The 17,590-nt window shown below is 44.1% G+C and overlaps 1 protein-coding gene across 5 annotated transcripts; it reads left to right on the forward strand.

The window, feature by feature from the left end:
• Positions 1-3,908: 3,908 nt before the first annotated feature.
• On the forward strand, positions 3,909-15,034 carry G6PC3 (glucose-6-phosphatase catalytic subunit 3). 5 transcript variants are annotated; one of them, XM_072111308.1, is made up of 7 exons: positions 3,909-4,059; positions 6,034-6,251; positions 10,990-11,090; positions 11,188-11,266; positions 12,164-12,282; positions 13,756-13,897; positions 14,577-15,034. In XM_072111308.1, exons 2-7 carry the CDS (start codon positions 6,034-6,036, stop codon positions 14,935-14,937), a joined length of 1,020 nt encoding a protein of 339 aa, XP_071967409.1. In that variant the 5' UTR covers positions 3,909-4,059; the 3' UTR covers positions 14,938-15,034. The 5 variants fall into 5 exon arrangements, with proteins under 5 accessions (XP_071967409.1, XP_071967412.1, XP_071967408.1 ...); XM_072111311.1 differs by having other exon boundaries at positions 3,983-4,119; XM_072111307.1 differs by lacking the exon at positions 3,909-4,059 and adding an exon at positions 4,126-4,370.
• Positions 15,035-17,590: the final 2,556 nt, after the last annotated feature.

Below are 17,590 nucleotides of genomic sequence, written 5' to 3' on the forward strand. Positions count from 1 at the left end.
AAAAATGTAAGTGGAAGGGGACTTGGCTAAAACGCATGGGACAGAAAGATCTACAGTACAAGTCTTACGTGTTACAAGTCATTGCGTCCAGTGGTAACGCATAAGGCCCCTTCCACACTTGCGTTGCAGATCACGTCAGAGTTTGATCAGGGTACGATCAGGGTTTGGTCAGTGAAAAACTGACAATTTGCATCAGGGTTCAATCAGTTTTTAGTCAGAGTTTGTTCAGTGTCTCAGTTTTTCACACGCGTTTTCAATGCAATTTCAATGCGTTTTTCACGCGCAGATAACGCGTGTGAAATGGACTCAGGGCTGAGGTCTATCTTTTCTATGGCAATTGATGCGTGAAAAACGCATTGTACTTGCAAGTGTCTCAGAGTACAATGCGTTTTTTAAGAATGAATCTCCTAGACTTGTATGGTGCGTTTTTTAATGCGCGTGACTTGCAAAGGTAGAGCATGTCGGGATTTAAACGCGCGTTAAAAAAAAATAAAATGCAAGTCTGAAAAGACCCATTGATTACAATGGGTCAGAGTGCAATGCAAGTTCTGCGCGTCAAAATCACGTGCAGAAAACGCATGTGAAAAACGCAAGGGGCCTAAGAATTGTGGATCTTTCTCTCCCATGTTTGGTCATGAGGTTTTAAGAAGAATGAAATAAAGAATCTGAACATTTTTACATTCAATTGTGATGGACTTGCTGATCTGGATGTTCTTTTTTACCTTTATATTGTTCTGCTGCTAAAAATCCCTTCCAAATGTCACATATGAAAAGTTGTAACTAGGGTACTCAGAACCAAATTCACTAAGGCCGGCGGCAAACGTGGCGTTTTGAACCCATTTTTGGTCCGTTTTTAAGCAGTCCAGTAAAAAAGGCATGCGTTAAAAAACACATGCATTTTTGAAAACACAATATAACAGCTAAGGACTGTTACCATTAGGCAATGTTAACACTTATTAACATTGGGGGTCATTTACTAAGGGCGCGATTCCCGTTTTTCCGACGGGTTATCCGAATATTTCCGATTTGCACAGATTTTCCCTGAATTGCCCCGGGATTTTGGCGCACGCGATCGGATTGTGGCGCATCGGCGCCGGCATGCACGCGATGGAAATCGGGGGGCGTAGCCGTAGAAAAACCCGACGGATTCGGGAAAACCTGCTGCATTTTTTTAAAAAAGCGCTTGACACGTGCTTACCTGCACCCAGCGGAGGACGGTCAACTTCAGTGCACTCCGACGAATTTCAGCGCAGCTGCGACACCTAGTGGACATCGGGGGAACTGCCTTCGTGAATCCCAGCCGGACCCAAATCCTCCGCAGAGAACGCGCCGCTGGATCGCGAATGGACCGGGTAAGTAAATCTGCCCCATTGTGTTTTATAAATGCAAATGTTAACAGCAACTTAATTGGGCAAATCTCCTCAGCTGTTGTATTGCGTTTCAAAAACGCAATGTAAACACCACATGTGAACTCAAGAGCCAAGAGCTTTCCATATGTAAATAAGCAATATATTGCATTAGTGTACACTCTACACCCCATCAGGACAGAAAAAAACTGAAATGTAGATTTTGTTATTTTATATAACAAAAGAAACTGAAATATCACATGCTCAAAAGTACTGAGACCCTTTGCTCGGTATTGAGTAGAAGCAGCTTTGGAGCCAGTACAGCCAGGAGTCTTCCTGGGAATGATGTAACAAGTTTTCACACCTGGATTTGGGGATCCTCTGCCTCTTCCTTTCAGATCCCCGTTCCCTCAGGTTGGATGGAGAACGTTTGGGGAAGCCATTTTTAAGCCTCTCCAGAGATCAATTGGCTTTAAGTCAGGGCTCTGGCTGGGTCAGTCAGGAATGGTCACAGATTTGTTCTCTGTACTTGGCTGCATTCACATTTCCTTCAATAGCAACCAGTTGTCCTGTCCCTGCCCCCATAGCTTGATGCTGCCACCACCATGTGTCACTGTTGGGATTGTATTTGGCAGGTGATGAGCAGCGCCTGGTGTTCTCCACACATATCGCTTAGAATTAAAAGAAACCTATCATTATAGATAAGCCCAAAGAGACTGAAGATACTTGCCTACGCTCCTTTCTATGTTGATCCCAGTGGTGGTCTTTGATAAGCTTGACACGCTGGGATCACCTAGAAAATAAAGTTATAATTAGCAGCACGGAGCACAAAACAAGATGCTCCAGGCTGCTAATTATGCACCCCCGCCACCCCCTCGTGTATTATTAGCAACTTGTACACATTTCCAAAAGATAAAATCCGCCATACGCCATAAAATCTGCAGTCTCTCCCTAGTGCAGAGACCCCCACATGTGGCTGTGATTTGTTTTATGGGGGCACAGCGAGGGCCAGGAGGGAAGGAGCGCCCTGCAGCGTTGCCTTGTTTTGTAGGCTATAAAATTTTTGCTTTTTTTTTTTATTGGGGCCATCCAACGGCATTTTTTTTTTTGCGGGATGAGATGCTTTTTCGTTATCGGGGCCATGTGACAGCATTTTTTTTTGCGGGATGAGATGCTTTTTCCAGTGTTGCCATTTTGGGGTTGGTATCACCTACTGTTGAAAATTTAGGAACTCGTTTTTGAGGGCAGGAGTAGAAAAGCATCAATGCTGTACTGGATTTTTGACTTTTTCTTTTTTTCGTGTTCACCGTATAGCCTAATAATCATGTTATCTTTATTCTATGGGTTGATACGATTACGGGGATATCATACATGAATATTTTTTTACGTTTTACTAAATTTGTCAAATAAAACCCTAATGTGGGGAAAAATCTATCATTTTTGCATTGCCGTCTTCCAAGTGGCATAACATTTTTACTTTTTTGGCTACGGAGCTGGTTGATGGCTTGTTTTTTGCGGGACATGTTGTACTTTGAACCAGTATCATCTGGAGTACATATGTTTTTTTGATCACTTTTTATTGCATTTCTTGTAAGAACGGCGTTCATTGTACGGGTTCAATTTTTGTTATGATTTAGACTTTTTTAGGGTTATATGTCTCTTTACATGTTATGGGGCTTATGGGCATTTTTATTGATTTATTACTTTATATTTTATTGAATAACATTTTTTCTTTTAACCTTTTCACTTACTCTGCCATGGGACATGAACAAGCAATCATCTGATTGCTTGTTCATGATAATACTCTGCAATACTCATGTATTGCAGGGTATTAGCAGTGTCAGCAAGATGACGTCATAGACGCCATCTTACCGGCAGTTCTTGCAGGCAGTGCTGGGGACCAGATCGGCGCCCCCCGAAAACGGTTCAGGGGGAAGGGGGGGTATTGTTACAACCGGCACCCCATGATTTCTGATGCCGGTTTGGCTCCGATCCAGAGCCGAGCCGGCATCATCTCAACGGCGGATATATCCGCCGCTGAGCGGGAAAGGGGTTAAAAACGCATCCTTTTTGACCGTTTACCATGGTTTGGCTGCTTACAACCTGTATAGCTATTAAGATAATTGAAAAAAATGGACAGAAACTGTCAAAAACTGATGTGTTTTAATTACAAGATTCAAACACGTGTGAACGCAGCCCTATCCTTGTAACAAAAGGGGAATGGTACAACCTAGTTGTCAATTTCTTCACCACCTTCCAGGAGGCAGAGGAGCTGCACCATGTATGGACTATACAGGAGCAGCTCTCACTAATGTCTTTTTTTTTTAAGGGAACCATAATGAATTTCTATGGACAGAGACATTTATGGCGCTTCCCTATGCGGTGGCGGGTCCTCATGTAATGTGTACAGGCAGCGTTATCAGCTGTGTATTCTAGTCATGACCCAAAATGGAGGGCGCCGCAGCCTCCGGCCATGAAGCGCTTGCTGTATTATCGCTATTGTAAGCATTTATTCGCCGTCAGCTGAGGTGACAAAGCTCCACCCCCTCAGCCGGCCAGGTCACATGGTCTGCTATACCAAGGTGGAGATAGCAACGTGACGTCAGACAAGGGCGGAGCTCGTGACGTGGCCATTACCAGGGAGGAGAGGGAGAGGCTCATTCAAACTGCCTGCACCAACTGCCGGTCTTACCCCGCGGCTGGGGTTATAGCGGTAGGTGGGCGGGGCTATGACACGGTCACGTGGTTAAGCGGCCGTTACTTGGGAAGGGAGGTACGCAGCAGATATTTGAGGGTCGTGTGTGTGAATATGGAAACTATATATAACTTAGTAGTAACACAGCTCCTGCATGTGCCTCTATCCACTGACAGCATGCTAGAAAGTGACAATATGGCGTCATAGTAGTGAGGTGAAGACTTAGTAAAAGTAATAACGGCACTGGACGCCATGTTTATTAACCCCTTTCCTGACAGCTCTCCATAAAAAGAATCAAAAACGCCCAGTGATATTGGGATATTCACATGGTGGGTTTGAATTGCGTTTTGAAACATCCAGAAAGTGCTGCAATACATTGTCACCTGGGGGGGGGCTGGGTGTCAGACCCCCACTGAGCAGGTAAAGAGGGCCTATCCTGGGACAGAACCTACCTTGAAGTCAATGAAGACAGGCTGGTTTCCCACGGGCCAAATTTCGGCACGTTTTAAATGCACTCAAAACGCAAATGGGAGGTTTGGCCAAAACGCATCAGTTTCAGGCAACACCCCCCTCCCGCTTGTGTTTTGAATGCATTTAAAAACGGCATGTGGGAAACCGGCCAGATACATATGGAAATCTGCCTTGGTAGCAGATACAAAAGGAAGAAAACAAAGCAACGTTTAGACTGATTACGGGATGACATAACCGCCCAGTATGACTTTACATTGAAGAAAACATGAACTGTTATACATAAGTAACGATCTGAAAACGCACTTAGTAAAAACGGCCCAAAAACGCCATGTGTGTCTTCACCCTTAGGCTAGTGCCACACGTAGCGCTTTGTCTGCGCTTGCAAACACTCGGCCCGTTTCTATGGAAACGCCTGCGATCGGGAACGCCACCGGTGTTTTGCGTTAATTTAATGCAAAACACCAGCGGCTTGTTCCCGATCGCAGGCGTTTCCATAGAAACGCCGATGCGATCGGGCCGCGCCCCGGTAGGCGAGGCTTTGTCTGCGTTTGTGTTCAAACGCAGACAAAGCGGTGCGTGTGGCACCGGCCTTAGGATAGTGGCACACGCGCCGTTTTGTCCGAGTTTGCAAACGCAGACAAAGCCGCACCCACTGATAACGAGCCGCCGGTGCTTTGCGTATATTTAATGCAAAACACCGGTGGCTCGTTCCCGATCGCAGGCGTTACCATGGAAACGCCAATGGGAACGGGCCGCGGCCCGCCCTGGTGGGTGCGGCTTTGTCTGTGTTTGCAAACGCAGACAAAACGGCACGTGTGCGACCATCCTTACGCCGGTGGCACATGGGTGTTTTGAACTAGTTTTTGGGCCGTTTTTAAGCTATCCGTTAAAAACAGCAGTTTTTTTCGGACTGCTCATAAAGGGCCTAAAAACGGGTTCAAAACGCCATGTGCGCCGCCGGCCTTAGCAAATGGGCCCCAATGTCTGAACGCACCCTGAGGGCGCGTTCATAACGCGACGCTAGCGCACAGTGGGCGGGGCTCGGGCCGATCGCATATGTGTTTCCCGGGAAACGCATGCGATTAATAACCCAATCGCATGCGATTCTCTGGAAACGCATATGCGATCGCCCCAAACTCCGCCCCCTGTGCGCTAGCGGCACGTTATGAACGCGGCGCTAGCGGAACGTGTGAACACGCCCTCAGACTGCATTCACACGATACGTTGCCTGCATTCCTTTTTTTGTTGCGTTTTTTTTGGACACATTTCAAAGGCTTCAACAGTGATCACATCCAAAGGTTACATTGCTTTTCTATTACATTGCGTCCATCCCATGCACACTTTCCATGGAGACGTGAAAAGGGTGCAAATATTTCAGGACTCCAAAATACTGGCATACAAGTCCTGATAAATTTCCCCCATAGAGCACAAGTTATAGTGGTACACAGTCATGTGACTTTTTATAATCCTGAGTCATCATTTTCTATAGATTATTAAATAATTGGGTAATGTGTATTGTAGATGGATGAAGTGCACCAGGCTGGGGTGGCACTGGCTGGCTACCTGCAGGAACACCTTCATGGCTCTGAAGAATTCTGGCTGTGGGTGACCTACCTGGGAGATCCTGGCTGCATATTTCTTCTCTACTTTCCCCTGGCGTATGCCCTCCAGTGCCAGCTGGGTGTAACTGTTTTGTGGCTGGGTGTTATCTGCGAGTGGCTGAATCTTGTCTTTAAGTGGTGAGTTATAAAAATAAACTGGTTTGCCCCAGAAGTTCAGACAGGTGTATAGAATATTGGGGTCAGCACTTTACTTACACTGCATGGGGTCACCCCTCCGGCCTGTGCTCAATGCTGTGTACAGTCATGGCCATAAGTTTTGACAATGATACAAATGTTAATTTTTACAAAGTCTACTGCATCAGGTTTTATAATGGCAATTTGCATATACTCCAGAATGTTATAAAGAGTGATCAGCTTAACAGCAATTAAAAACTGGCCTAACAGGGAAGAGTATCGCAGCTAGAAAGGTTGCACCTCAGTCAACAATATATCACATCATCAAGGAATTCAAGGAGAGAGGTTCCATTGTTGCCAAAAAGGCTCCAGGGCACCCAAGAAGGACCAGCAAGCGCCAGGACCAGTGTTTCTGCACGCACTGTGAGGAGGAGACTCTTGGAGCAAGGGCTGGTGTCAAGGAGGGCAGCAAAGAAGCCACTTCTCTCCAGAAAAAACATATGTAAAAGGTACAGGGAGTGGACTGGGGTAAAGTCATTTTCTCTGATGAATCCCCTTTCTAATTATTTGGAACATCTGGAAGACAGCTTGTTCAGAAAAGACAAGGTGAGCGATACCACCAGTCTTGTCTCATGCCACCTGTAAAGCATCCTGCAACCATTCATGTGTGGGGCGGCTTCTCAGCCAAGGGAATCGGCTCTCTCACAGCCTTGCCTAAAAACACATCCATGAATAAAGAATGGTACCAGAATGTCCTCCAAGAGCAACTTCTCCCAACCGTCCAATAGCAAGCATTGATTGTGCAAGAATGGACGGCTGTCAGTCAGGAATTGGTCCAGAAGGTGATTGAGAGCTGCCAGGGAGAATTGCAGAGGTCCTGAAGAAGAAGGGTCAACGCTGCAAATATTGACTTGCTGCAGTAACTCATTCTAACTGTCAATAAAAGCTTTTGTTACTCATAATATGATTGCACTTGTATTTCTGTATGTGATAAAAACATCTGACAAACCAGAGTGCAACAGATCATGTGAAAATATAATATTTGTGTCATTCTTAAAACTTATGGCCATGACTGTAGAAACTTGATTATTAGGGCGCAATCACACGTTCCGCTAGTGTTTGGTTCATAACGCAATGTTAGCGCACAGCGCCTCAGCCCGATCGCATTTGCGTTTCCCGGGATGAACGCAACACTAGCGGAACATATGACTGCGCTCACTCTTCTAATAGTCCTGGTCTGGAAGTGAGACTGCATAATAAATGTGGGCCAGGTGAGGGCGCGGTTCACGCGATGTGTTGCGTTGCTTTTTTTTTATGCGTTTTGACGCATTCCAAAGGCTTTAGCCTTAATCACATGCTTAGGTTAAATTGCGTTTCCACTGTATCTGCTAAAACGCAATTGAACCTCAGCATGTGATCAAAGCTGAAGCCTTTGGAATGCATAAAAACGCATTAAAAAAACGTGACACAACTCATTGTGTGAATGTGCTCTCAAGCGTGAGACATTTGTCTACCACATGGAACCAGTTCACATCTTTGTCAGGCCGTGTTCACATGCGGCATTTTGATGGTGTTTTTAAATGGGATTGAAAGGTTCCACCTCCGATCACACATTGGGGCAAATTTACTTACCCGGTCCATTCGCGTTCCAGCGGCGGCTTCTCCGCTCTGGATTCGGGTCCGGCCGGGATTTAATAAGGTAGTTCTTCCGCCGTCCACCAGGTGGCGCTGCTGCGCTGAAAGTAAACTCATCGCGCCGGAATGCACCGAGCTGGACCAGGTGAAGGTAAGCGGTCCTTATGCGACACATTTTCGGTTTTTAAATGCGGCGGTTTTTCCGAACACGTCGGGTTTTCGTTCGGCCACGCCCCCCGATTTCCGTCGCGCGCATGCCAGCGCCGATGCGCCACAATCCGATCGCGTGCGCCAAAATCCCGGGGCAATTTAAGTACAAGCGGCGCAAAACGGAAATATTCGGGTAACACGTCGGGAAAACGCGAATCGGGCCCTTAATAAATGACCCCCATTGAGTTAATATTGCATTTCCTGCATATTTACTGAATACTCAGTAAAATGCAATGTTAACTCAATGGGGGTGGAACCTCCCAATTGCCTTTAAAAACCTAATTGAAACACCAACACGTTTTTTTTCCAGTTTTCGTTCAACGATGGATGGATTTGTAAAGCGCTACTGAATTTGATGGCACTATGTAAATAAAGATTATTATTATTATTATTATGGATAATGGATTCCGTTCATTTTTACATTGTTTTCTATGTAAAACGGATGGCTCTGATCAGTTTGTTCTGTATCAGTCATCCATCCGCTTTTTCAAACTGATCATGCTCTGAATTTACATTCAGGAGTTGCAATGCGACCTCTAGTGGCCAAAGTAGAGAAATACAAAAAATGGATGGTTATAAAATAATGAAAAACGGGAACTAACTGGCAGTAATGGAAAGCAAGGTATCTGTTTTTTTGAGCTGATTCATTGAAGTTATTTGTTTAAAAAAAAAAACTGATACCTTGCTATTAATGTATCCATCCAGACATCTGTTTAAATTACAATCCATTAAAAAAACTGCAAAACAGAAGCATGAAACAGATCAGAACCCTTGATCAATGTTCACATGCAGTGTCAACACAATGGGCACACTTACTAAAAGTGCATTGTTCGTCTATAATGTTGTGTGCGGCGATTCACTAAGATCGTGCTCCAGAAATCATGAATGTGTCGCACTGGCCCAACAGAGTTCACCATCTTTTTTGCGGTGCATACAGCGTGCAACACAACTTGCGTTTTTAACGGACTCAAAACGCACGCTTAAAATCTAACCAAAAACACCATGTGTGGCATCACCCTTAGGCCACGGTCACACGTACCGCTAGGCGTCCGTCATAACGTGACGCTAGCGCACAGGGGGAGGTCCTCGGCCCGAACGCACATGGGTTTCCAGGGAAACGCATGCGATTGGTAAGCCGATCACATGCGTTTCTCTGTAAACGCATGTGCGTTCGGGCTGAGGACCGCCCCCTGTGTGCTAGCGTCGCGTTATGAACGGACGCCTAGCGGTACGTGTGACCGCAACCTTAAAGATGGAATCAAAGCACACGGGGTCATGTCACGGCCTTATCGCATATATGTTTATATGGAAACACATGATCGGTAACCACCGGTTGTTTTTCATTTGGACAATACAAGACATCGGGTGCTGGTTACAGATTGCATGCATTTCCATAGAAACGCATATGCAATCGGGCCATGACTCGCCTCCGTGCGCTTTGATTTAGTTTCTTAATGGAGTCAAAGCGCTACATGTGACAGCACCCAAAACGCACTGCAACAGCTGAAGACATATTTGCCTAGTTAAATTGCTGTTGACATTTGAATTTACAAAAAGCGATAGTTAATGCATGTGTTAACATTGTGTTGACAAACGTACTTGTTAGCACATGTTAACATAAATGTTAATTTGGCAAACTTCTCTTCAGCTGTGTGTGAACACCACATCACATTAATATCAGTTATTTTCTGTTTTTATATGCATCATTTTATTATTTTTCTCCTTTGGCCACTAGAGGTAACATGGAATCTCTGGAATGTAAAATCAGAGCATGAAAAAGCGGATGTATAACTGATGGAACAAAATGATACAAATCCGTTTACATAGAAAACAATGTAAAAGTTCTGACGGAAAGGAGTTGGATGGGAAAAATCTGCTCCATTATTCATCCGTTTTTAAAAAGAAACTGAAAAACGAACACCAGAAAGCAGATGGCAACTGGCTTTTAAGCCGCGTTCACACGTTCAGTTTTTTAGATGCAGTTTCCGATGTCTAAACGAGGAGTGGAGTGAAAAAAGAGGAGTAGTAGCACCTCTCAGTGATATGTTCTCCCATTATGATCCACACCTGGTTTTGACTTTGAAGACAGCATCTGATAAACTGTACGTGTGAATGCAGCCTTATAGAGGTGCAAGTCTTTCCATTGTACCTTACCTCTGTGTAGTCCATGAAAAGACTGTTCTGTGTGTGCTGCCTCCCCTGGTTTTCACTCACAATAAGGTCTGATGCATACGTCTGTGGGCCGAAGCAGGTGCATACTGTCCCTAATATAAACCTGTGCCACAGGGCTGAGGATATAGAGCAGTGGTGGCGAACCTATGGCACGGGTGCCAGAGGTGGCACTCGGAACCCTTTCTGTAGGCACTCAGGCCATTGGCCTAGGACATAGTTCACCAAACACTGAATCTTCCTGCAATACCAGGCGGGAACTGTGACAAGGTTTTGACAGAACTGCATTATCTTTGGAGGTCCTCCTACTGGGCCCACCATTCTTCCTGTACAGAGAGACCCTGGAGAGAAGCTACAATGATAGCCTGAAATTGCCCTTCTTATTTCAACTGTATTGGTGGCCTCAGGGGGCCGATACGATTGAAAGATGTGGAGGAACTTGTAGCAATAAGTTAATGTTTAAAATTCCATGCTGGCACTTCACAATAAATAAGTGGATTTTGGATGTAGTTTGGGCACTCGGTCTCTAAAAGGTTCACCATCACTGATATAGAGGAATCACCTTTATACATAGGTACTGAGTGCTGAAGCATTCCACCTTCCCTGCACTGCACTCATGACAGCTCCATGTGACTATAGGGTCCTATTCCTGGAAGAAAATAGCATTCTTGGTGAAGCCCATTTTTCTTTACTCCCTGTATGATATAATCCTATTCTCCATCCACAGGTTTCTTTTTGGTGAGCGGCCATTCTGGTGGGTCCATGAAACTGGTCTACATGGCAGCTATAACTTGATGCAGTTCCCTTCTACATGTGAGACCGGCCCAGGTCAGTTTAGACAAGCTTCTCATCATCTTCTTTCTTCTTCCATATTACATAATTGTAGTGACTAGATATGTGACACAAACCTTAATTCTTTTCCCAGGAAGTCCCTCGGGACATTGTATGATCACTGGAGCTGCCCTGTTGCCTATATTTATGTTCTGCACCGATCGGTTAAAGAGGTAACATGTTACCCAGATCTAATGTTGACCATGAGCATGTGACATATTTATTTCCATTGTGAGTTACATAACTAGAATAAACAAAGGTATAGACAATAATAGAGAATGAAAACCAGTATGTTTCCATAGCTGTGGCATTTTCTGTTGCCAGATCAAATATTATAGCATCTTTGGGGAGATCTGTGACAGAGGCTACATAGGATGCTCCGAACTCCAATGAGAACATACCCTCACATCAGGGGCACATGTACAGAAAACACATCCTTAAGAAGGCGCCTAAAGAGAGTACATTTGTATGGTGTTTATTCTCCGTATAAATACAGCTGATTAGTGAGGCCTCAGGCTGCATTTATATGTTCTGTCTGGATTGTGCTCAAAACAATCACATATGTGTTTCATTGTTTACATGCAAAACACCAGGAGCTAATTGCCAGTTAGAAAAACCCTTGATTCAATATGGTGGTTGTCAAGATGGTGCCCATGTTGCAGACATAGCCTAAAATGGGGACCTCTCACGCATTATTTGCTGGGGTGTTCAAAAAAACAATTTAAAAAAGTTTAATTCCCTCCTCTGACGCTCCCATTGTACCACGGCGCGGCCCGTCACTGCTGTGTCCCTGTTTGTTTACAGAAGCAGCACTGCTGTCCATCCACTGCTGCGCTCCTGATACAGCATCACTTACAATGTGTATCAGGCGGATGGGAGCGCCGACCTCTAGAAACAAACAGGGACTGGCAGCGCGGTGGGACAATACGAGTGCAGGAGGAGGTAATTATACGTTTTTAAAATAGTTTTTATGCCATTTCATGTGCAGGTCTGTTTTTTAACCAGTCATGTTATTTCCATTGCCAAGCCTAATTTACCTGAAAATAAGTTTTCTTCTCCATCTCATTCAGAGGCATGATCCGGACTCTTCCTCTCATATTGTACAGCTTGCTCATGGTGGGCATTGCAGTATCTAGACTCCTTATTCTAGCACACTTTCCCCACCAGGTTGTCGCTGGGATCCTTGCAGGTCAGTGCAGGCTCTTCTCATAATGTCTTCACTTCTACAGAAGCCACTATAAGTAATGTAGTTATATGTGTGCCACAAAGTCTACACAGAAAAGAATAGTCTCTGCTTTCTTCTCACTTCCCTTTTAAATGCCATGGACAACTTTGCACAAGAAAAATCTATAAACACACATGGCACTAAATTCCTGTAATAAAATGAGATTGGGAAGTAAGAGTTTTCCATACATAGACTACCAATTAAGCCCCCTGACATCAAGCATGACCTTCAGGAAGCCTAATGACATGATGCAGGATTAAAACCAAACCAGTTTATCTATTCGAGAAGGAACAGATTCCCAGCTGTAGACAGCACTGTTTCTACCCGATTGGGTCTCCTCAGTACAGTGTAGGCAACTGGTTTGGGTGAGTGAGAGACTTGTGACTAGGGAAATAAGAGTTCTCCTTATAAAATATGCAAATAGTTTTTCAACATTTAGCTGTTTATTGCACAAATCTTCACTTGTCATGTATTCATGAATCATCATTTCCAAATTGTGGCTTCTTCTACTTTCAGACTTGTGACTGTGGGACATTTCCTAGCAATGGTCATGTTATCTGTATGTTTGTATCTCATATGAACTAGCACTCTGCTCCCCCCTTCCCCTACTGTATAGCTGCTATGTCAATGGAGAATTTTCCCTTTCTTCTGGACATAGGGGAATTTGATAGAGTTTCCCTCCCTCGACCTATCCATCTGACTGAGCAATGCTGTGTAAAGCAATGCATGTAAACTGCCTGGTACAAACAATGATGTTGGCAAAGGTTTACATAGCCTTCAACATTCCTCAACTTTTCCTATCCAAGTGTCATTTCACATAGCCAAGTTCAATACATGAAACTCAGTCAATGTAGCCGCTGGATATACAATATCTGATCTGACATTCTGGGGCTTATTTATCCGGGCTTCTGCGCCAGAAAACTGGCATAGAAGCCCTGAAATAATCGCAAATGGTGGCGTACCGCTAGCATTTGCGCTTATTTTCCCCTTTGCGCCCGCTCTATGCTAGGGGGTCGGAGGGGCGTGAAGGGCAACTTGGCATAAAAAAAAAATGCGGCGCTGGATACATTTTACTTAAATCAATACTGGGCCTGTCCAAACTCTCCTTTTGTAGGTGCACTAGAAGGCTTCCTACCCCATCGACAGAATAACATAAATTCTCCAAGTGAGAAATTTGTTTGTTTTATTTGTGTGGCCAATAAACACTTTTGTAACGTTTCAGCAATACACTTGTCAAACAATAGCCGCTATGAGAGAGCAAGACGTCGCTGTGTGGCAAGCATATCTGTGCTGAATGAAATGCGCATTTGGCTGCACCGGAGGAGCTGCGGGGTATCACAAGCCAGTGCACGATAAATAACCCTCTCTGAGTGTGCAATGGCCCTGTGATACATTGTAAAGTCAATAACACAACATTTCTCTTGTCGTCTCACCTAGGTGTGCTCCTAGGATACTTCTTGCAGCGTAACGCTCCCCTTGGCCGTAGTTTTGCTTTCTTCACATGGTCGTCACTGAGCCTGCTCATAGGAGCTCTTCTCATATACTGGGGAATGACTGCATTTGGACTGGATCTTTCATGGTAAGTGAGAAGATTTGGAACAGATTTCTCTATGGTTTCTTTACCCTGTGACATAATGGGGCTCGTTTACTAAGGGCCCCGCGGACTGCACTTTCGTCGGACATCCCGACGATTTCCATTTTGTGCCGCTGGGACAAGGATTTAAAAGGGATTTTTTGCGCACATGATCGTATTTTGGGGCAATCGCGCCAGATTTCATGAAGGGGGGGGGGGACGTCGGACGATCCGGCGGATTCAGATAAACCGCAGGATTTAACTGAGGAAGATAGTGAACTCCGGCAGACCTGAGCGGGGAAGCGACAGATGCAGGAAATCGGGCGCACGATCTAGGTGAATAGCGGCACAGTGCATTCGGGATGGACAATGCACTTTCGGGAACTACAAGGGAGCGGGTAAGTAAATGTGCCCCAATGTGTGAGGGAATTCAAAGCCATAACGTTTCTGAATCAGAACAAAGCATTCTTCATATATATCTCTAAATGAGTCCAGGGAGGAACGGTTATTCCTTGTGGGCACCAGTACTGTGTCTTGTCAATGCTCCCAAGAGAACATAGATTTCCTTTCAAAAACAGATGAATGCGGTCTATGTTTCCTAAAGCAATGCACGAGTAAAAACATATTGCATTTGCATTGGTCCTAGTACAATCAGGCAATCATGAGTAACTACTTTTTGTTCCAGGTCCATCCATCTAGCCACTAAATGGTGCGCTAAGGCTGAATGGATACGGCCGGAGACCAGACCCTTTTCATCAGTGACGAGGAGTGCAGGAAACGCTCTTGGACTGGGATTTGCCCTGCACTGCCCACTATTCCACAGGCTGAACACAGACGTGCCAAGCTGGCGGGAAAGGGGCATATGTCTGCTCCTGTCTTTTCTTTTCCTGAGGCTCCAGCAGGCACTTCCACTTCCAATATCGCCCCCTCTTCTGTACTACCTGCTGAACTTTCTGCGTCACTGTATCTGCCCCCTAATTGTCATTATTCTGTCTCCCTATATTGTACGGGGTTTAGATTTTGGGACTGTGCAGAAAAGAGACTGAGGAAATCCTGAGTGACTGCTCAGGAAATGATATCTTGTTTTGAGTTATATTTTTTGATGTGTTTAAGTTATATTAAAGTTTCCTTTATTTGTTCCTATTTTCTTAGGAATTCAAATGAATAATTTTAGTTTCTATTTAAGTAAAATAAGAATAAAGGGCATTTCCAGACAATGCCAGGACCTGCTTTATATTTAGTGGCCGGGGCAGCTGGCTCATGCATAAGACGTGTGCTAGCTGTAACACATATTGCTAGCACACATCCATATATAACGTTCAAGTGCATGTAGCCTTAATGGGGCTGAAACAAAGAGATGTGTGAAGTGATCTCACACCAAAGAGTTTATACCCCCTATTAGTTGGCATACAGTTAGCACAGTACTGACACATACTGTAAAAATATCTATATAATGTATATACCTAGGAAATAAATTATTAATAATACCGATGCTTCATGCTGTCCAGACAGAGAAACTATAAGGAGGCACCTCTTGGCAGGGGCATAAGCTGCTGTGTTTTTCTAATTAGAGAAGTGTGAACACTGGACAAATAAGTCCCTGTTCACATCTGCATTGGAAACTTCATTAATCGCCTTTGCCACAGATTTGATCAGAAGAGGCAAAACAAAAATGGCAGAAACCATGACTGGAATTTGACAGACCCTTTAAAAACCTATAGTGTTTGTCATGCGACATATTTGTCCTGGTGTAATACTCAACCCAAATGTGAACCACTTTCAGTCTTACCAGAAATCAGACATCCACAGCGTTTCCTGCAAGTCTGAGCACATTTTTTATTTATACAATGACAAACAGGACATATTACAAAATACTCAGATGAAAATTCATACCCACAGCATGTGAGGGAGACATAGAGACACACAAAAAAGGGGGTTTACAGTGGACCAGCCTTTTCATGATGTCCACTCAGAGCCCCCCTGACTCTGCACGTAATACTGCCGAACAACATGTGAGGTTTTCTTTATTAATTTAGAAAAAAATATATATATTTATTTACACGACAAATTACGAGACAGTTGCACAAGTCCACTGCGTGTGATGGTGAGAGGAGTCAAAGCCTTAAGACATCTGTTTAATGGTTTTTCCACCCACACCTGATCCCATCCCCCTGCCCCCTTTTCCGAAATGTTCTGGCCTCAGTAAGAACAAGTACTCTGTAAACAATGGCCATTACTAAATCTCATATTTAATATGTCGAGAATCCATTCATCTAGTATCACACTTGGATCAGAACACTGGGCCTCAAGTATAAAGTTTGGTATAAAACTTACCTAAATCCAACCATCAGATTACCATACTCCTTCCATTATTTAAAATAAGCGTCTGAGAGTGACAGCATCAGATTTTGTTGTAGTGCATCTACCACCAGGATGAAGAATTGTAAACCAAGCACACTGACATACTGTTATGTGCCCCTCTGGTAGGATCTGCTATTCTTTTAAGCTCATTTTGCCCTTGTTTTTACAAAAATAAGCTTTTAAAATTATGCACATGAGCCTGAGGGGTTCCAGGCTCTATAGGTTATAGACCCTCATTACCATAATCTAAAAGCATAATCTAGAGAGAGCTGACACCTCACTTAACCCTGCCACTAACAATGTAGCCCCACCCATTATATGGTAACTTGACCCCAAAAGAAGGTGGAGAATGGGTGCTTGATTACATAGGGAGCCCTTCAGGAGTCAGAAGATCTGGTCTATGGAGGGGAGGGAGCAGTGAGTCACAGCAGCTAGGTCTCCTCCCAGGAGCCTAGGGACAACAGGAAACCTCCTGAAAATCATATATTCCCAGGAACAGTATATTGTGCATACAATGGACTACCGATTTCTGCAAAGTTTGTTGCATAAATCTATTAATAATAGAGATACATACATTCATTTATATTATTGTAGCTTAGCAGGTTTGTGTCTCAGTGAGACAGACATATGTAAGTGCCCTTAATGTAAAGCACGCACTAAAATTTGTTCGTTTGGACGTCTTTTTACATCAAACTTGTGCAAATTAAAGGGGTGGTGACCTCAAGAAATGCCCTATTCTGTATCTAGACCTTATCTAAATTAGCGGATACCACAAGAATATGTGGACAGCTTGTGGCGGCGAATAGTACCTATTACAATAATACCACAACCATATAATTTGTAGCTGTAGCATTTCCTCCCATTCTTTTTGCAGGGGGCCATCAAGTCTCTCTGTATGGTTACAGGTTGTTTGGTGTCTCTATAAACAGAATGGCACATAAATAGCAACTTTATTGCTCAATATCTTGGGGAGTCCTGTCATGTAGAGTGGTGGAGACCTAAACTAGAGCTGCAAGTAATAAAGCTGCAATTTATTCCTATAAGAGACAGGATATACTGTAACAACCCGCACCGATAAGGTAGTCACTGACACAGAGTCCAGTCCACGTTAGAATAAGTAGTGCTGGATCTACCCTGTATAAATGTATGGAATCAGTAGTGTTCCCATCCAAGGAAATTGCTGTAGAACAAATAGATCTCAACATATTAAATATAAACCTGGATGCCCATACAAGTGTGTAGTGTGAAGCCTTTCAATGCAAGCCCCAAAAGTCTAAGCAGAGCCTTGCATCCCCCAGGTCTTCCAAATTTTCTGCACCTGAAGGTTCCATCATAGTG

The sequence above is a fragment of the Engystomops pustulosus genome, chromosome 6, assembly GCF_040894005.1.
Source record: "Engystomops pustulosus chromosome 6, aEngPut4.maternal, whole genome shotgun sequence".
NCBI lineage: Eukaryota > Metazoa > Chordata > Amphibia > Anura > Leptodactylidae > Engystomops > Engystomops pustulosus.

Excerpts from the sequence above, each read along its gene's own strand:
- G6PC3 (XM_072111307.1), top strand. Across the intron at positions 11,091-11,187 it reads TACATGTGAGACCGGCCCAG|GAAGTCCCTCGGGACATTGT; the intron begins GTCAGTTTAGAC and ends TTCTTTTCCCAG. Across the intron at positions 12,283-13,755 it reads TGTCGCTGGGATCCTTGCAG|GTGTGCTCCTAGGATACTTC; the intron begins GTCAGTGCAGGC and ends CGTCTCACCTAG.